We start from the raw sequence: 21621 nt of genomic DNA on the forward strand, positions 1-21621 counted from the left end.
TATGGGTATTCTCTGGTTCATCCCAGTTTATTAGCAGTCCCAGGACTCTGACAATAAATCTTGCCATGTCCCATTATTTCTTACATTACAGGAAAATGTGCAACCACACTGCAGCAATATGTGATGTTGGTGCCTACATCATCGTCACATGGTTCTGCTGACCTGTCTCTCACTATACATACATATACCTGTAGTGACGTCAACAAGCTGCCAGCAAATGCTGTCGTTGCATTCTCTGGACTTCAGAACTAAAGTCAGTGATTACTAAAGACGTACGAATCCCCAATAATTCTATTTAATCCAATTTGCCCAAATTCAGACCTAAAGTTTGTGAATCACAATGAATGCCACAAATTGCTGCTCCAGTCAGTCAATCGTGATTTGCCTTGCCCAGTTTGCAGTCCAGTGATATTCGGTTAAACGGAACCATAAAAAAAAATATGGATGTGCCAAGCACTTTGATTCCACACTGGTGAGCCATCTGCGGATGCATGGTGCAATTTATATCCAACTGTAAGCACAGGGACGAAACTCGATCGTCAGTGGTTTTATGGAGTGCAACTTGCTGCGCACTGTTCCATAAAGCATGTAATGTACCTAAAAATGTGCACACTCCACGCCTTTATATCATAATTTCGCTCAGCAAAAAAAAAAAAATTTTAAGAGCTTGCAAAACTAGGTATCTACTCTACATGGTTCAACTTACATTAAAGCACCTAGTCTGCATAGTTCAACCCGGACTAATGCACCTAGTCTGCATGGTTCAACCTGGACTTAAGCACCTAGTCTGCATGGTTCAACCTGGACTAAAGCACCTAGTCCACATGGTTCAACCCGGACTAATGCACCTAGTCTGCATGGTTCAACTTGGACTAAAGCACCTAGTCCACATGGTTCAACTTGGACTAAAGCACCTAGTCTGCATAGTTCAACCTGGACTAATGCACCTAGTCTGCATGGTTCAACCTGGACTAAAGCACCTAGTCCACATGGTTCAACCCGGACTAATGCACCTAGTCTGCATGGTTCAACCCAGACTAATGCACCTAGTCCACATGGTTCAACTTGGACTAAAGCACCTAGCCCACATGGTTCAACTTGGACTAAAGCACCTAGTCTGCATGGTTCAACCTGGACTAAAGCACCTAGTCCACATGGTTCAACCCGGACTAATGCACCTAGTCTGCATGGTTCAACTTGGACTAAAGCACCTAGTCCACATGGTTCAACTTGGACTAAAGCACCTAGTCTGCATAGTTCAACCTGGACTAATGCACCTAGTCTGCATGGTTCAACCTGGACTAAAGCACCTAGTCCACATGGTTCAACCCGGACTAAAGCACCTAGTCTGCATGTTTCAACCCGGACTAATGCACCTAGTCCACATGGTTCAACTTGGACTAAAGCACCTAGTCTGCATGGTTCAACCTGGACTAAAGCACCTAGTCTGCATGGTTCAACCCAGACTAATGCACCTAGTCCACATGGTTCAACTTGGACTAAAGCACCTAGCCCACATGGTTCAACTTGGACTAAAGCACCTAGCCCACATGGTTCAACCTGGACTAAAGCACCTAGCCCACATGGTTCAACTTGGACTAAAGCACCTAGTCTGCATGGTTCAACCTGGACTAAAGCACCTAGTCTGCATGGTTCAACCTGGACTAAAGCACCTAGTCTGCATGGTTCAACCCGGACTAAAGTAACTAGTCTGCATGGTTCAACCCGGACTAAAGTAACTAGTCTGCATGGTGCAACCCACACTAATGCACATTGGACCTCATTTAGAGGTGGACGCAAAGTCCGTTTTAGGCACATCCAGCAAAAAACACTATCATGCATGTGCAGAAAGCACCATATCTGCCTGCATCTTGGACATTTGCGCCTAAAACAGACTTTGCGTCCGACTATAAATGAGGTCCATAGTCTGCATGACCTCATTTAGAGTCAGACGCAAAGTCTGTTTAAGAAGTGTAGGAGTGGGAGTGTGCCGCAGCTTGGTAAGGTATTACGAGTGGCAAGCAACCCCATTTGCGTCCCACTCTTAATACCCTATCGAGCTGAGAGCAGTTCCTGCAGCTAGCTAACGCTTGCGCCACCTAATCCCTGCCGCACAGCTTTAGCCCTGTTTTGACGTGTGTTGCGTCTGCGCCTCACTGCGACTAGGATGTATTTACATGGTCAGGCCTTCACAAATCCGTGTTCCTCCTATTCTCTCGTAGTGAGTCTCAAGCTGTCGCAAGTGTTAATTGCGTCCAAGATGCAGGCGGGTTTGGTGCGTTCTGCACATGCGTGGTACTGTTGTTTGTTTAGATGCGCCTAAAACAGACCTTGCGTCCGACTCTAAATGAGGTCCATAGTCTGCATGGTTCAACTTTGACTAAAGTAACTAGTCTGCATGGTGCAACCCACACTAATGCACCTAATCTGCATTTAGCAAAGAACATCCTCACTTTGCACATCTTGTCCCAGAAACCCATGATCTCTGCTGGAAAAGTCCAAAAAATATTGTATTTGAAGTTTAATATTGATTAGCATGTATAATTGGCAGCCATGGAATCAAGCAGCCAATCAGGAGAGAACATGAAGTGTTCTAGCATCAGAACCTTATACTTGAAGATGGGTTCTACAGAACCTCAGCTGTGTCTACATCATCATGTGACACACTCCCTATGGTCAGTGTCCAGGCACACTGGCCCAGAGATACAATCTGTGCTTATCCAGTATATATGCTTCATTTGTTATAGATCACAATCCCACCATCATAATTAAAAGCCATACTAACTCAGCTCAGACTTTTTAAATCTCTAATCTCTGTAAGCAGCAACACCAGATGGTACTCGGCAATCACAAACATGCTAGTAATATACCCCAGGAACAGAATACCAATTCCACAGTCAAAATTGCCAAAATGTTAAGATTGCTTATATTACAGCATCATGTGTATTGTAAGTTATAAACACCTATAGCACAGGTAGTGAAAATTAGCGATAATTTACAATAGATAAAATGAAACAAAAAATATAACACAGAAAACTCATTGCTGACAATGTAAAATATCAAGAAGGTAAATTAAAGCCCCATTCCTGGTATGGTGGGAAAACAAAATCACCCTAACCACCGCTCCCCTTACCGTAGCCCCGGTAACTGCACCCTGAAAACACTTTTCCCTGTTTCTGTAGCATAGCGCCCACAAATATTATCCATTCACCACTTTAAATGGCTGTGTTTTCATTGGTCCAAGCCGACACACCCCCTCCCCCTTCGCAGGATCACACGGCCGCGGCTTTCGCACTGGCCCTGGGAGAAACTGCTGCATTAACCAGCCCCTGGGGCTCTGGGAAGTGGAGCAGTGGGTACAGTGATTTTATTTCTACCTTAACCAGGAATGTTGCTTAAGTATGAAAAAAATATTGCTGAAAAAGTTAAAACAACTAGAATACATCTCATGGGAATACCCTCTACCATTCCCCTCACCCCCGAAGGAATAGATAATAAAATAAATAAAAAACACATACAAAGCCGTAGGGAAGATTTTGACAGAACAGGACATATAGCAATTGATGGTAAAAATTGACCAGTCCTATGAACCTGCTATTGCTTTGCAGTTTTATTTTTTGGCCGCAATAATAAAAATGCTATGATGATAGAATGCATTACTGCCTGTGCAGAGGGAGCGCGGCGGAAAGAGCTAGCTTAATCGATGCGTTAAAGTGCCACATAGGGGCTTTTCACTAACTAATAATGCGGCATGAGCACATTTATCTCTCTCTGATTAGTGCGAGCTGTGAGCATGGCTTGGGTTGCTGCACTGAGCTGCTGGTTTTAAATAGGAGACCTGCCTTCTTGCCTTTGAGGAGGGGAGGGGGGGAATTGAGGAGGGGGACCAGATGTAACCCTTTCTGTGCACATGTCACTCTGCAGCCAGGACAGGCTATCCTTCCTCGTGTCACAAAGTAGACCGGCTCTTTACACCGGCACATTGAGCAGCTGGGGCATGCAGTCCCCATTTATCATAAAAGATGGGACTGTGCCAATCACACAGCCGTGTTCTCGCCCGGTACATATGGGGTGGTTGGGGATGCTGATTGTGCTGGATACAGTCTCCCTCTCTAATACTGCTACAAAGGCATATTCCCCCCCCTGTAAAAAGCTAAACATTGTCTCTGGTGCATGTGCTCTCCCATTGCATGTCCCCTTTCTTTCCCTGCTTTCAGGGCTTATTCACACATATATGCACTGGCAAAAATGAATACAAACACATGAAAACGAAGGTGTTACAGTTATGCGTTTAACGCATTTTCCAATTTGCTTTTATACCATTACAATCTATTCTACAACAAATAGGCGCATTCTAAAATGCAACTTTCAAGTTTTAGAATGCGACGGTGCGAACTTATCATTCACTCTTATTTGTTCCATGTTTATTGTGGTTTTCGACGTTCATTAATGTTTGAAAAACACAACTAGAGAGCATGGGTGTTGTAGTCTAAACTTAGTTCAATAGAAGCGGCTGCTATAGGGAAGTTGTCTGATAGATACTCACAATTCTCATCCAGGGTGTAATTATTTATACATAAACCTATATGAAGTGTCACTTGGTACAATATCCTTGAAATAACTTGGATCTCTGTGCTGGAGATACTATGAATTACAGCTACTCTAAGAGGCGACCTTGTTAACAGCAACTATAAAAGTTATACTTTATTAAAAATTCAATAAGTGTTTAATTTACATCACTTTAATCACAGAAGTTGTAAAAAAACCTAGGTATGCCCATTAAATTCTATGGATAAAGGTCTATGCACATAACTACACTGCTGGCATCGGAGTATAGTATATTTAATTGTGGTTTTAGAATGTATTACATGACATCTTATAAAGTGGACCAATTTACAATAAAACCTTTCAGAAAAATGTGGTCCACTGGCGATTTCTTTTGTCATACATTGCAATATAAAACATGGGTTAACATAATGAATAAATCAAAACACACAGAGAGACGGGCAGATATCGCATTGATATGAAAATGAAATGTGCTATCTGCATACTCTTAAGATTGATGAAAACACTTCTCTGACTCAGGTTTCGGGTTTAACGCTCTGAGTGCCAGAGGCATCTCCACAGCCTCCTGCTCCAAAAGCTTAACCCTATGGCTGCTGAACAGATCTGCAAAGGCTCTCAAGCTCAACTCAGCAGTCACAGGTTCAATAGCAGCATAAAACATGATAAAAAAAAAACAAAAAAACATAAAACATGCAAAACAACATAAATGCAAAAACAAGAAAATTAGAAAATCGTTTAGAAGAAAAAGAAAAAAGTGTTGCACTTACCCAAAATATTAAGTTAAAGAGGAACATCATGTATTTCAAACAACACAGACAGCCTCTCGCCATGTTGCACTTCTTAAATTCTAGAAGAAAAACAAATGATAGATCCAGGTAAAAGACAACATATTTCCCTCCTTTGGGTGCAGTGTACTTGTCCCTCTTTACGCCAGCTTGGCTCTGTGTACGGGATCCAGCATTCCCATAGAAAGCCCCGGCTGTGAATCCTCTACCAAATTCCCTGCTTGAGGTAGAAGGTTTAGCTGAGTCCCTGCTGTCCACAGACGGACTCCGGTGTATAGAAGAGTCCTCGCTACTCGACTTTTCCATAGTCTTTCCCTTCACCGTTACCAGAGCTATTGTTTCGCATGTCTCAGCATTAAATCCAGCACACAGTGAAATATCTACTAGCCGGCTGTCACTGTCCTAATCAAGAGACCCTCAATGGGATGGGGAAAGAGGAGGGGGGGGGGCTGCCCACCTCCTGGTAATGAGATGTATCTTTTAGTTTCTGTGAAGCTCTAAAATGATTCCATCAGTCTTTCATACTTTTAAGATCCATCTTTCCCATCCAAAATGAAATAAATTAATAAATAAATAAATAAAAAGGCATAAATAATAAAGCAACCGTAAAAAAACTGCTAATGTGACAATATTTCAATTAAAAAAAAAACCTTTTGACAAGACTTCCCAAAGGCTGAGAACTCTCCCAGGGAGCTACTCAGTCCTGCTGTGTTAGTATCTGCTATTGAATCTCTGTTAGTGCAGTGCTGGTCTATATCCTACAGCATCAGTAGCTGCACTATTGGGCAATCCCACATGAATCCCTGAGCAAGCTCTCCAAGTAATAGAGTTTACTCTGTCAAGCCCCTCCCCCTCTGCTTCACAACCAGCCAATGGAGAGGACTCGGACTTGCTAGGGGACAAGCCCACATGACATAATATCTTTAAAAGGCTTATTCTTTTAACTTTGACTATACAAGTGCACAAAAGAGAATCCATTAAATGTCAGGGGGCTGCAGAGGAGGAGAGCGGGGAGTAAATTAAATCACTTCAAAATAATATATAGAGGGATAAAAGAACCTCTGCATGAATATTTAGCAGCTGCTATGACACAGATATTTGAACTGTGGGTTTTTCTCTTTGACTTTTATACTTTGCATTCATTGAGACGGGGGCAGGCTTAAATTTTCACCTGGGTATGCAGAATTTAGCACGCTTTTACAACGGCATGAAATCATTTGCATAGTCATATCTGTGCAAGGGAAAACTTTCAAAAGTAAAATCAATAAACGCCACTATACAACAACAAAAATTACCATGCTGTGCCTTAACCATTGCCAACCCTATGGCGTGGAACTCACCGTGGCAGGTGACATCACATGGGTTGGCTTTCTAAACAAAACATTATTATTAAAAAATGACACTTTCTTTGTAAACTCATATTCCTCATTAGATAATATGATTTGCAAATTGCTATTTTAGCATTTTCTTGTGGAAAAATAAGCATATATTTATTTTGACTAACCTATCTACTTGTGATCGTGAGAAAGTCACTTAGTATTTTGCAGCCAGGCAAGACTTTTTCGTTTTTGGCAATAAGGGGTATATTTACTAAACTGCGGGTTTGAAAAAGTAGAGATGTTTCCTATAGCAACCAATCAGATTCTAGCTGTCATTTTGTAGAATGCACTAAATAAATGACAGCTAGAATCTAATTGGTTGCTATAGGCAACATCTCCACTTTTTCAAACCCGCAGTTTAGTAAATCTAGCCCTAAGGGTCATTTGCAAAGCGCAAAAATGCGGTGCAATTGTTATTTTGAGACATCACACGCCTACTTTTGCGAAACTGCACATGGCTTTGAAGAGAAGCGCATGAAAATGTGAGACAGGATGGCGGTTTATACAAAGGTGCAGGGGTGATCATTTTACTTGTTAAGAAAAATAACTAGTGCTAATAAGACCCTTACCCTACACCAAGTTGTCCTATGCTATGCACAAAGTGATAGTGAGGGGACATTTATAAAAAAAACTGTTAGTGCAGATTTTTGCCAATTGCTTTTCAACAATTCTGTTTTTGCACAATATTTACCACTTCTGAGACAAGTTAAGAAAAATAAAAAAATTTGCATTCATCAAGAACACTTAGAAGTAGTAACCATCATGTTGTCATAACAAAACATTTAAATATTTGTTTCAAATATTTCCAGGATTTAACAACAATGCAAAAAAGCCACAATAAATAAAACAACTACTTGTTGTACATAAGTAAAGCTGCCCATAGAAGGTTTTTTTGGTTGATCATTTTGGTCATTTAAACCAGGCCTGTCCAACCTGCGGCCCTCCAGATGTTGTGAAACTACAAGTCCTAGCATGCCCTTCCAGCTATCAACAGGTTGTCTACTGGCAAAGCATGCTGGGGCTTGTAGTTTCACAACACCTGGAGGGCCGCAGGTTGGACAGGCCTGATTTAAACCATATTAACCAACCACTGCCCTTCATATAAGCTCATTAATCAATTGATCAAACTCTGACCCAGTAAGGTGACAAATTAGTTGGAGGGATGATGAATAGTGGTTTACTGATCACTATGGAATGTCCAGGAGACTCTCGAATTAATGGGAGACTCCAGAATTTGGGACAGAGAGCAGGCAATTCTCCCACAGGGCGTCTTACCTGCCTGGGAGGTGGGAAGGGTCGTGAACTGATGATGCAAAAACCAGCATGCAGCCCTCAGTGCCCCGCCCACTTGGTGACACACATGACATCATCAAGACACGCCCACCTCTTCTTTTCACAGCTTCCCTCTGCATCTCCCAGAGAGAAACTATGAAAAGTTGACGGGATAACTATGGTCAATACCAGTGTTTCTTAAATCTGGTCCTCAAGACCTCTAACAACGCATGTTTTCCATATCTACTTGCTTTAGCCATACTTGCCAACTCCTCCGGAATGTCCGGGAGACTCCCAAAATCAGGGTCGGTTTCCCGGACTCCTGGGAGAGCAGGCAAGTCACCCACATCTGGAAAATACCTGGCCAAAATAATGCGATTTGTGGTGAATCGCGTCACTTTGGTCCGCATCAAAACAATAATTTTCACAGCCGGGGGTGGGGGTGTCAAAGTTACGGGATTGACCGTGCCCCGCCCCCTACCACCCTCTAGTCACGCCCCCTGTCCGGGATCTCCCGAACTTCAGTGCCTAAAAGTAGGAAAGTATGGCTTTAACACAGGTGTATTCATTACGGACTGAAACATTGTAATAGATTCACAGGTGGTATAATGATTTCCCTTGTTACCTGGAAAACCTGCACTGTTAGGGGTCCTGAGGACTGCTCTATACTGACAACCAGGGCCAAAACTAGGGCTGTGCGACAGGGGTGATTGCCCAGGGCGCAATGCTAAAGGGGGGCATATTTAGGAATATAGGAATATTTAAGGTTCATTTGGTTAAAATTGTGTGCTAGGGGGGGCGGCATTTGTCTTTCTCGCCCCAGGTGCTACAATTCTAAGTTACAGCTCGGCTGACAGCTATGAGTTTGACACATAAAAGTTGATATGCTGCAGGGTAAGTTTCTAATATGAAAGGTACTGGGTGACTTAATAAATAACTGACTTTAACCAGTATTTTCCCATTTTTTAAAATTGGTTTGACGAAGCCAATCCAGATGATGCCCGAAAAAGACCATCATATTGCATGGTCCCCAGAGATATCTGTCATGTCTGAAGAGAAGATACGGTGATACTCTGCAGTACTTTATAATTCAGTGTGATTTCAGTTAACGGAATGCAGAATGAAACTCCTTAACATATGTGATGAAGACAGGTGCAACGTACTGTGAGCGCTTCAGCTCTCTGCAGCTCGGCCGGTTACCAGTCTCTATATCAAGCCTGCATTATGCACCAAGCTACATAAAGATGGATTTAAAATACATACATAGCACATAATTTATAGCTGCTATGAAGAGGGATGAAAAATCATATTAGGTATGCTGAGACAGAATCTCTCAGTTACAGAGAGATAGAAGATTAACCCCACAGGCAGAGACATGTACTTTCCCTACACTGGTACTTCTAAGGAGACTCAATCTCATCCTGCCTTATTACACAGGCTCCCTCTCTATAACAAAGGAGAGATTAAAACTCTATTAATAGAAGTATTTTAAATGCCCGCTGAAGGAAATCCAGTAAGACCCAACCTGATGATGTCACTGGTTCCCATATGCCACATCCACCATCCAAAGGGAAATATACCCAATTTACAGCTAGAATCATCATCACCATTTATTTATATAGCGCCACTAATTCCGCAGCGCTGTACAGAGAACTCACATCAGTCCCTGTCCATTTGGGGCTTACAGTTTAAATTCCCTAACATACACATACAGACACACACACTAGGGTGTATTTTGTTAGCAGCCAATTAACCTACCAGTATGTTTTTGGAGTTTGGGAGGAAACCGGAGCACCCAGAGGAAACCCACGCAAACACGGGGAGAACATACAAACTCCTCACAGATAAGGCTATGGTCGGGAATTGTGCTCATGACCCCAGTGCTGTAAGGCAGAAGTGCTAATCACTACGCCACCGTGCTATTGTATTTACAATACATGTTCTCTAAAACATATGGCTAGAAGTTATTGTCTGCATTGACAATCAATTCTAATAGCACTAATATGACACCTACTGCCAACACACAACCGTCCACGTCTGTTCGGCTTTATTAAATAAGAGTTGGGATAAAAATGAAACCTCTGTACTGGGATTCCATAGCTCTATACGTCAAACCTCTTGATTTATGTCCCGTTCACTGTTGCTCTGGTGTTTTGGAGGGGGCTAACACTCAGAACACGCCCAGTGACAAGAGACCACGCCCCCTTCTTGTGCACACACATTGTCCTGGGGGGTAGGATACTGTACTGTTCTATGGAAGCAATACACTCGCTTTATATTGAAGCTCCATGCTGTGAGTCATAGAGGACTATGGGACAGTAGACATAGGTAGGGGGTGAGTTCCTCATGAACCTTGGCGGTTCCAGGTGCTGGTTGCACTATTTGGAAGAAGGGGGGAACTAATGCAAAATCCAAACATATTTACGCCAGTCTCCTTACAGGGAGTGGATTTTCACATTCACTTTGATGCTCTTTCTTGCTGTGAATATAAAAATGCCAACTGCCCTATTTCTAGACTAAAAGACAATTCCAGCAGGCTTTTAGCAATCACACAGAAGGGACACATAACACGGGCTTTTATAGAATGTAATGTATGTAATTATCATAAGGTGTTTTGTTTTTTTCATCTGCAACTTGTGACTTTCTGGATGGCTCTCACTGGGGGCTAGACAATGGCTTGTACAATTATCTTGAGGTCGGGTCATAAAAGAGATCAGAACTATATCCATCATAACTGCATGTCAATTACATGTCTGAATCCACTGATCTAATTTACCACTGCTATACATCCGATGTCAGCCGGGTCAGAGAGGCGGCCCACTGTACACAAGGCTCAACTTATTATATATTGCTCTGTACCTTACTTTAGAATGGCTATTATGACAGGACCACTCCATACACAATGACTAGCCTAGCAGCGGCACTTTGTGTCAGTAATAGGTCTCTCCCACTAGCATGTACTTCAATACACTACTAGACATTTATTGTAGCAGAGCTGTTCATTTAAATGATGTTGTGTTAAATTGTATATAATTTGTTGATTACCTATGTTCTTGAACTGTGCAACGAAAATAGTAATATTTCAGAATATGTGAAATAAAATTGGACTGTGCAGTTTTTACATACATTTTTTAGAGCATACCTCTTACCTAGTATTGTCTGCTTTTTTAAGAAGTGCGATTCTTCCAACTTATCTATGAAGAAATTAAGGCCAACTACCCACTAGTGGTACAAATCATGCTTTGTTTGCTTGTTTTTAATGCTATTATATGGGGATGGATGGAACCCTTTGACTCCAATGACCTCATACCCACTCTCGCTTGCAAATTAGGAGCGGTGACGCAGGTACATGTTTTGGATGCTACCTGCTCTATTAACCCATGTTCATTACAAGTGAACGCAAGGAGGTCAATAGAGTGACGACCCCCGACTGCCAGCACTGGTTACACACCTGATGCCAAGCAGTGGTCGCTGGTGTTTTCACAGATTGCTGTACAACTAAACTTTCTATATAGTTAGCAATACACGGGATGTTTGCGGTGGTGGGGCTTCCACTGTCACTTTGAGAAAGGTGAGAAGATCGCCCATATTGGCAAGCTCAACCGCCTTGACTGCCTGTCTAGTGTTACTGTAGTGAATAGGGAAGGAATAAGAGCTTTGACTACTATCTTTCTAGTGAATCAATACGGTAGATGGAATCCCCAGCTCACAAGTAGATATGTTAGAAAACAAAATTTATACTTTCCTACCAGGTAGCAGCAGAAAAATGAACATAAATATGCAACTCATATTTCCACTTCAGGAATACTATGTAAAACACATCTGCAAATCGTATCATCAGAGTGTGGCATTCTCTCCTATGTGTTTAGGTTATAGTTATTGTCCATGCATTGTTTGGTGTATTAAACAAACCAACAAATGTGTTATTACCCATAGCTACCAAGCAAATATTAGGTTTGATTGCTATTCTGCAAATAAGATAATAAACGGAAATGTTTGATTGGTTGGTATTGATTACCAGTTATTTGTGAATGTGTTATTTAATAAGTGACATTTTTTTCTAGGATTCATTTTTCTGCCTGGGCTTCGAGCATTGGCCACAAGCCTAGCCCCACATTAATTTAATCTGGTTTGGTTCATATTGGGTCATTCCCAGGGGGTTCCACGCAGCATTATAGTTAATCCTGCAAGCCGCGTGTGAGAGCAAGCAATGTTCTGTCATATATTACTGTATATCGATGTGGTTAAACTAGAAAAATTATATTTACAAATTTAAAGTGCACCAGCGAGATTGGATTTCTAGTGGGAAGGTACTGCTTTATAAATAGAAAATAATTAAATGCCACAATGTCAGTTTCTCATTCCTTCTTGTTTTTCAGTTTTAGATCACACACAGGACCCTCCCGCATGAGCTGCTGATAATGCCAACAGCTGTATATGAAACACTTCTGGAATTTATCAGCGCTTAAAATATTTAAGGTATTCATTGTATGGAAGTATTTTTCTTTATGCGCCCAAAACTTCATAACAATAAGACCATGTCATGGCTATGTAATCAGCTTCTATGCAGTTATCCACTGGTGGTAAAAGTTCTGCTTTTACTAGTATGATCGGCAGCTGCTCAATTTACTCTCATTCACTGGTCTTCTACTGACCCCCTCAAACCTCCTCCTTCCACTCCATCGTGTTTCACATGCAATGCCACTGGTAATACCAGTGGTAGGGGCACAAGAGGCAATCACTGGCCCCATAGCAAAATTTGGAGGAGGAAAGGGTGATAGGGCCTCTATGCTCTTCTGAGCGTGGATGGTGCCGCGTGCAGTGTAACTGAGAGCCCAATCAGGGCTTACCCCTGTTCATGCTCAAAGAAGGATGGCCAGCATTGCAGGGCTCCTCTACCCACCGGGCATCATACCCACCTTACACCCTGCACTATAACTACTACAGTTCCATCCTTGGTCAGTTTCTAACCAGCCTACAGGAGTGAGACAATAGGTTCTAGGAAAATAGTTGACAAGTTTATATATAATGTCAAATCTCCTCTAATGGTATTACATCTACATTTGTGCCTTCCTATTTTATATCAGCTTGTATTTTATCATCATCATCATTTATTTATATAGCGCCACTAATTCCGCAGCGCTGTACAGAGAACTCACTCACATCAGTCCCTGCCCCATTGGAGTTTGCAGACTAAATTACCTAACATATACGCACATAGACCGAGAGAGACTAGGGTCAATTTGATAGCAGTCAATTAACCTACCAGTATGTTATTTAACTGTGTGAGGAAACCGGAGCACCCGGAGGAAACCCACGCAAACACGGGGAGAACATACAAGGATTAGTTTCCCTTTAATTACTGTCTGAGTAGCTACACAGATGTAAGAAGTACCAGCAAGTCCACTAATTAAATTTAATGGGTTTTTTTTAATTTAGGCCAATTTGTATTTTCAGTTTAGTGTTAATTTAAAGGATCATTAAACACTAAAAGCTGAATTCATATATGAGCCATGAAGGTAGAATACCCTGCCATTCCACTGGAGCTCCGTAACAAAGTAACGTATAACTTCCTTACTCTAATACAGACAGCTGAGGCTCCTCCCACATCTGGGATCTCGTACAGGTCAAAAAGCTGCAATTGCGGTGATTTTAGTTATTTACCCACCGCTGTGTGAACCAAACAAGTAAAAGTAACCTTTGCATCCCAACAATACATAAAACAACGATCTTTTAAAACAATTTCTCTACTTTTCACCTAGTGATAAAATCTATAATAGATTAACCCAGGGTTTCCCAAACCCAGTGCAGGTTTTCCATATCTCCTTGCTGGAGCACAGGTGTATTCATTACTGACTGACACATTGTAACAGATCCACAGGTGGTCCTAATTATGTCACATGTGATCTGGAAAACCTGCACTGTTGTCGAGCCCTGAGGACTGGATTTGGGAAACCCTGAATCATTAACCCATTGTATATGGGATGCAATTGTCTGATCCAGTCTTTTGTCCTTACTTTTTGACCAAATTAACCTGGGCTCAGGTACTTAGGTGATGTAAAATATGTGGGAATTACTGAACCAGGCAAATGTCTCCTTCATCAGATTAGTCGCGTTGTCTTCTAAGAGTATCAATGTCAGGCAAGATTTTAGATATATTTCATATATAGTACAAGTGACTCAGACAGTAAAAGTAACTGAGTTAGGCATTCGTTGGATTAAAATTACAAAGTTCCCCACATTCCTAATTTGGAAATTGGGATATTTTAGAACATGCCCCAATCTGCCCAATCCAGGTCCCTTTATAGCAGTGGAAATGTGGACTCTCCCGCCTAAATTGCATCTGACAGTGCTTATACAATATGGCTATCAGAAAACCGATTTGGTGGACCAGTTGGGTCCACCTGAGGCCTGTGTGTACCCAATAACCATGTTCCTCCCGAGTGTATGGGAAAAAACACCTTCCAGCTATGTGTTGATTGTACTAGATGGTGTTTGATATTTTGCTTAGTGCAAATATGAGAATAATTAAACCCAAATATAAATACATTCGTTGTGGTGCAGTTGTGAGTGATATGCGTCATCTTGTCTTTCCCCTGATGTCAGGACAGCGGTCTATATTCAGAAAATCATGCACAGATTGCTCACTAGAAGCTGACATATTTCTGCGAAGACGTCTTACACCCAACCTACTTGAATCAATAAATAAACTGTTAGCAGTACCGTAAGACACATCATACGTCATGCCTTCTCAGTTTACAAATCATGGGTTTTTTTAGAGAGAAAAAAAGTGGGAGCAATCTTGCTAAATCCGAATGTTAGCCTAGAATTACTTCTGCTGTCAGTGAACATCACAGAATCGCCCACTCGATGAGGCACTATTGTAGCAGATCACTGACAGGCCAAGGGGAAATGATGTACGTAACAGCCCCACATTCACACTTATCAATACAGGGCTCATTTCTTGTGGCTTGGTTTTGTATTAATGACATACTTCACTGTTAATACACTATTACTATATATACACTATTATTACTATACTATTATTATATATACACTATTATTACTATATATACACTATTATTACTATACTATTATTACTATATATACACTATTATTACTATACTATTATTACTATATATACACTATTATTACTATACTATTATTACTATATATACACACTATTATTACTATACTATTATTATATATACACTATTATTACTATACTATTATTATATATACACACTATTATTACTATATATACACTAATATTACTATACTATTATTATATATACACTATTATTACTATATATACACTATTATTACTATACTATTATTATATATACACTATTATTACTATACTATTATTACTATATATACACTATTATTACTATACTATTATTATATACACACTATTATTACTATATATACACTATTATTACTATACTATTATTATATATACACTATTATTACTATATTATTATTATATATACACTATTATTACTATACTATTATTATATATACACTATTATTACTATATATACACTATTATTACTATACTATTATTATATATACACTATTATTACTATATATACAATATTATTACTATACTATTATTATATATACACTATTATTACTATACTATTATTATATATACACTATTATTACTATATATACACTATTATTACTATACTAATCTTATATATACACTATTATTACTATACTATTATTACTACTATATACACTATTATTACTATATTATTAGTACTATATACACTATTAATATATTATTATTACTATAAACACTATTATTACTTTATACACTATTATTATTACTATATACACCATTATTACTGTATTATTAGTACTATATACACTATTACTATATCATTAGTACTATATACACTATTATTACTATATTATTAGTACCATATACACCATACATGCCCACTTCTAAGATTCCCCCACCAGATCCGGGGGAGAAGTCATGTGACATGGGGCAGAAGAAGGGCGTGGTGACATTTCACGCCATCACGTTGAATGGAGGGGCGGGGCTTAATGACGAGATTAAGCACCCCCCCCTCCTCCATTCACTGCCGTTAATTTCGCCAAAGTTCGGGAGTTCTGCCTACTCTTCCGGGAGGACTCCGGGAGAGTAGGCAGGTATGATATACACTATTACTATATTATTAGTACTATATACACTATTATTATTATAATATTATTATTATTATTACTATATACACTATTATTACTATATTATTAGTACTATATACACTACTATTATTATTATATTATTATTACTATATACACTATTATGTTATTATTACTATATACACTATTATTACTATATACACTATTATTATATTATTACTATATACACTATTATTATATTATTACTATATACACTATTATTGCTATACTATTATTACTATATACACTATTATTATATTATTACTGTATACACTATTATTACTTTATTACTATATACACTATTATTACTATGTTATTAGTACTATATACACTATTATTACTATGTTATTAGTACTATATACACTATTATTGCTATACTATTATTACTATATACACTATGATAAAATACATTACAGCGGTGTGCCTTTATGAAAATTGGTGCACATAATAAATAATATTTAATTTCTGACAACTAGTCCGGGATTTAGACATTAGAAAAATGATTTATTGCTATGGGCTACAAAACCTTTTTTTCCTGCGCACCAGTTTCTACAACTGTCCCACAATGTGTAATTTCCCTTCCCAGCTCACACATGGTTAATGGATAATGACAGCTATCATGTCAGTCGTCACATGACTGTGCTATGGCAACAAACACACAACTAAACAATGACAAAGTCACCTTACGGGGAGCGCTCGTAAAACAGCGCAAGGAAGAAGTGTCATGATTATAAAGTCTCACATCTTTAATAGGCCCCAAATTAAAGATAAATAAAAAGGAAACACAAAGTTATGTACAGTTTGTCGTAGAACTACAATAAAACTCTGTCATTAATAAGCCAAACTCTTTATCCCCTCAGGACCTTGTGTAATCCAGAACACCTAACAAGAAATATGATTTTCATAAAACATCCAATTTACTACTGCAAAGGTTATCATCAAAAAGGTTTAAATTTCATCGCGTTTCATTTCAAAGCGGTGTCTCGCTGCTTTATCATTATGGGTTTTGCATCTAAAAGATGGATCTGAAGTCATTTGGCTGGGGATAAAATACAATGCCGCAGTCCTGTTCCCCTGGATCAGACCAGCTGATTACTTCTTCTGCACTGATTTGTTTAACAGACAACTTTTTATTCACTAATAATATGCTAATGAGGAGCAGCTCATAGCAACCAATCAAATGCCTACAGTCTACCTTGCACTAGCTGGACCAAAACTAATAGCTGATTGGTTGCTATGGGTTACCACACTATTACTCAAGTGTTTTTTTTTTATTCAGACCCAAAGTGTCATTGTTCTGACACCACAAAGAGGAGACTTACAATAGCATTGTATTGTACATCTAATCACCAAAAAGTCAGGGGTCCTGGGATCCGCAGGTTGTACATCTCTGGGTTTATTGCACAAATGCAGCTTTTCAATAAATAAAACACTGACCCATACAGTGTATTTAATAACTGGTGAAAATCAGGATTACAATTTATCATAGAATTGTTTGTTATGTTTCAATTTTATTTCTGAATTTGCAAACCAGCCCGTGTCCTCATTTTCCCAGGACATCACCATTTTACAACTGATCTCTTAAAGTCACAATACTTATTTTCTGTTAGCTCCCTTTATTTGGGACCTAAAAACATGGGGCCTCACTGTAATCCAGCACTTCTGTCCATTTGACCACGTTTTAATGAGCATAGCATATAATTAGGTTTCCAATTACATTGTTTGCAGTCTACCAAGGTAAACTAATGGTATAGTAGTGGCATAGTTTACAGATTGATTTCTCTAAATAGGAGTAAGATCCCATCTTATGAGATCACCATGACATGGTATAAACACTTTGATCAAACAGAAAACCTCATTAAAAAAACAAACTAATTTAGCAATATTGCACCATTTTGTTTCATTTCTTTGATTTAACTTATATGTATGTACTCAATAATTTCAGGTTTGCACCAACAATGTAGCACCCAGTACAATCTATGTAAAGTAATGGGTATGTGCAGACACTTTCTGCAGTCATCTAACTTAGGGGGATATTCAATTAGGTTTCCGGTCCGCGGTAACGCGCCGGAATGGGCCGCAAAGCCAATTCACGGTGTCGCAGTAACGTGGATTTTTGTGCGCGCCCCATAGCTTTAATGTGGGACCGTATTACCGTAAATACTGCGCACTTTTCACGGTAACGCGCGTTACCGCGGACCGAAAACCTAATTGAATACCCCCCTTAATGTCATGAAGGTGTGTAGAACCTTGTTTCTAAGATATGATGGTCACTGAGCCTATCCCTCCAGGTACCCTGCCATTTCCAGATTAAGACTCAAAACTCTGGCTTCCTGATCCAAGCCAAAGCTGGGTGCACTCTACAGGCTTTTCACCTGATTATCGTGTGATTTACATGATAAACTACAGTTAGGTCCGATATTGCATTAGTGTGTACTCTCCCACGATAATGTTTTATTGTACCAAAGCACATTGTATCGTTTCATTTGATTTTATAACCAGACTAAGAACTGAGGGATGAAATAAGCATGAAGGAAATTGAAAGCTGAGGCTGTGTCATGTAACTAAATTTATCCCTCTAAGGTCAAAAGTTTAACTGAGGATGTGTACGCCCATCTGATGTCATAGGGAAGGGCTAAGGAGTAGTCTTTAAAAGTGACGGGCGAAGAGAAAATCAGTCTCTGAAGTTTCAGGACGTTGTCCGTCCACCCTCCCTGGTTTGGATGGACCTCCGTGTCTGCTGTTTTCTCGTTACTTGTTGCCAGTTCCTGGTGTGTGTGGTGTTTGATGGTGGAGGTCCTGGATGGCGTGTTGCCGGAAAACGCAGTGGTTGGGGGGCACATTACAGTAATGGACACGCTGAACCCGCTATAGTCTCAGATCCAGTACCGCCCTTGTGGTTCGGCTTCTGGTTGCGCTCCTTTCAGCCTAGAAGGGCAGCGGGTTCATGGAATACCCGGGATTGAGTGTCCTGGTAGGTAGATTTGTGCGCCCGGGGGCTGTTTGGTTAACCGTCCCCATCCCCGGATGTCCCACGGTAAAATGCTGAGATATCCTGGTTGCCTGACATGTGTTGTACTGACTGCTCTTTTCTCCACCACCATATGGGTTGCAAAATAAACTCCTTTTATTATTGCCACAACTAGGTCTCGTGTCAATTATTCAAAGAAGTTAAATAAGTTATTAAGAGGTTTAAGTGCAGTGAGTTATAACAGCTATTAAGCATTTTATAAAAATCTCTTTAAACGATGGAACGATGTCGGGCAAGTCCTGCAGTGTGTATGGACTCTCGACCGGCAGTGTTCATAGATCTCTATGGAGTGTGCAGAGTCATGAACTTTTTAGCCGATGGTTATGACAGATGAAGAGCACAGATCTGAAGGTAAACGTGTATAGTGTGTACACATGAATCTGCATGCTGATCGGGACTTTCAGTCGTTGGTAAAATCGTTAACAATTTTGCATCGGGAGAAATTTTATGTAGTGTGTACCCAGCCTGAATCATGGGTTGAAGCTTGAATAGCTACCCCCTGGGCTATTTAATACAACACATTCACATATACATTGGTGGACTGTCAAATAGCATTCAAACTCTGATTTATGCGAGGCACTACCCCCCCCCCCCCCCCCCCATTATATTATAGCTAATCGTTACAGCTACTAAAAGCTGAGAAATAAATGTCCTTTTATACACTGGGAGTAGAGTACCACGGAGTGTGCGATAATGTTTCGTTCTAACAAAGATTAAACCAACGCCAATAATGTCCAGCTCAGTTGCTTCTAACATTTCAGCCAAGCAGGCGATAAAAAGCAAGGCAGACAAATTAGCTGGCTGGTACATTTCTGAAGTCAATAAAATAAACTTGCAGATGGAGTATAGATTGAAAATGATCTATTGCGTATTACTGAGAAATTGTAATGTTTTAATAAGTTTTGGCCTGCTATGAATAAGTTTACACACTCGGGAGGATGTGGGGTATCGTATGTGCTCAATATTTCTCCAGCGTGCCATGCTGGGATGAGAATGAGGCCATCACTGTCTGCTGAGAATCATGGGAAGTGTCATTTTAAAACGCTCAACATTACTATGACTGAAGTAGGCAATATGGACTCATTGGGGGAGCTTCAAAAAATATGCACAAATGTACTTTAACCCATCACAACCACATTCTATCTGTCAATGTTCAAGTGTAGTGTAGAAAGTGAGCTGGAGACTTGGGGTCTGCCACATGCAACAGTTTTTCCCGGCAAATCAATTAAGTTAACCACCATCTTTAAATGGCAGCGGGAGGGGTGTGTGTGAGCGGAAGGACCAATCACAAACAGCAGCCTCTTGACTGCAGCTTGTGGTTGGAGCTTCTGCTCACACCTGGCTGGGGTTTTAAGAAGATGCCCCTACAATACCACATTTCACAAAGTGGTAGTACAGCTTTAAATGTCCCAATTAATCAGAAAATAGCAATTAGGGGGGGATTTGTTTGTGATTTTCAAACTTTATAAAAAGGAAAAGAGGATTACCCATAGTAACCAATCAGATTATAGCTATCATTTTCCAATATACTAGATAAATGATAGCTAAATTCTGATTGGTTTCCTTTTTAGAACGTTTGATACATCTACCCCTTTGCCTGTTTTTCCATATCTAAACGCTCATAAATAAAATCTATTGCGATATGCCATCAAAACAAAACCATACAGGTCCCAGAAAACAATACAACGTTTGATTGGGTAGACAAAGAAACTGGAAAAAGGTGCAGCGCAAGACTTGCGAAAAATGGATCTGGCTATGGAGGGGTAAACTATCACTGGTCTTGAAAGAGTTAATGTGGCGTACATATATACATTTCTGCCCTGCAGTCATGTTATATAAATGTAAAGTAAGAAAAGCCTACTCTTTCGTCCAAGTATCACCTGACCTTTAACTACGCTGTTACTGTACCACCCCTGTGCATTTTTCACTCCTGACACATGGCTAAGAGTTATAGACCAATTCTACAACAATCCGAACACTAATCAATTGAAAAGTATACACTATGCATCTGCTTGTAGCCCTATTCCCAGTGAAGCTGCCATATTGATTGGCTTGATCTACCAAGTGCAGGTGTGTTTGTAATGGATAACAGAGACACATGAGGGTTATTAATCCCTGACCTATCATCACAGGGTCAAAGGTTATAAGATTAGAAGCGATGGATTTTAATTGGCTACAAGGGTTAGGTTTGCTTTTTATTGATTGGAGAGAAACTTGCCAATACAGTGCACTTCTTCTCAAGAGTGTAACTGCAATAACTGTACATGGTTATGTTCTAGAATCCGGTCCTCGGGGACCTCTACCAGTGCATGTATACAGGAGGTAAGGTGGTCTAATTACTGACTGACACATATTAAAAGATCCACCGGTGGTACTAATCCTCTCACTTGTGATT

General features: G+C 39.9%; 1 protein-coding gene across 2 annotated transcripts in view; it reads right to left on the reverse strand.

Annotated features, from left to right (window-relative positions):
- TSPAN9 (tetraspanin 9) overlaps positions 1-21621 on the reverse strand; it is a 283711-nt gene that overhangs the window by 113292 nt on the left and 148798 nt on the right. Inside the window, exon 5 of one of the 2 annotated variants that reach the window (XM_075210193.1) lies at positions 5334-5413. In XM_075210193.1, the coding sequence (XP_075066294.1) occupies positions 5334-5396 (63 nt within the window). In that variant the 5' untranslated portion in view covers positions 5397-5413. Of the gene's footprint in view, positions 1-5333; positions 6131-21621 lie in introns of those variants that run through there. The other variant, XM_075210192.1, reaches the window with a different exon arrangement.

This window comes from Mixophyes fleayi, chromosome 4 (genome assembly GCF_038048845.1).
Source record: "Mixophyes fleayi isolate aMixFle1 chromosome 4, aMixFle1.hap1, whole genome shotgun sequence".
NCBI classification, from domain to species: Eukaryota; Metazoa; Chordata; class Amphibia; order Anura; family Limnodynastidae; genus Mixophyes; species Mixophyes fleayi.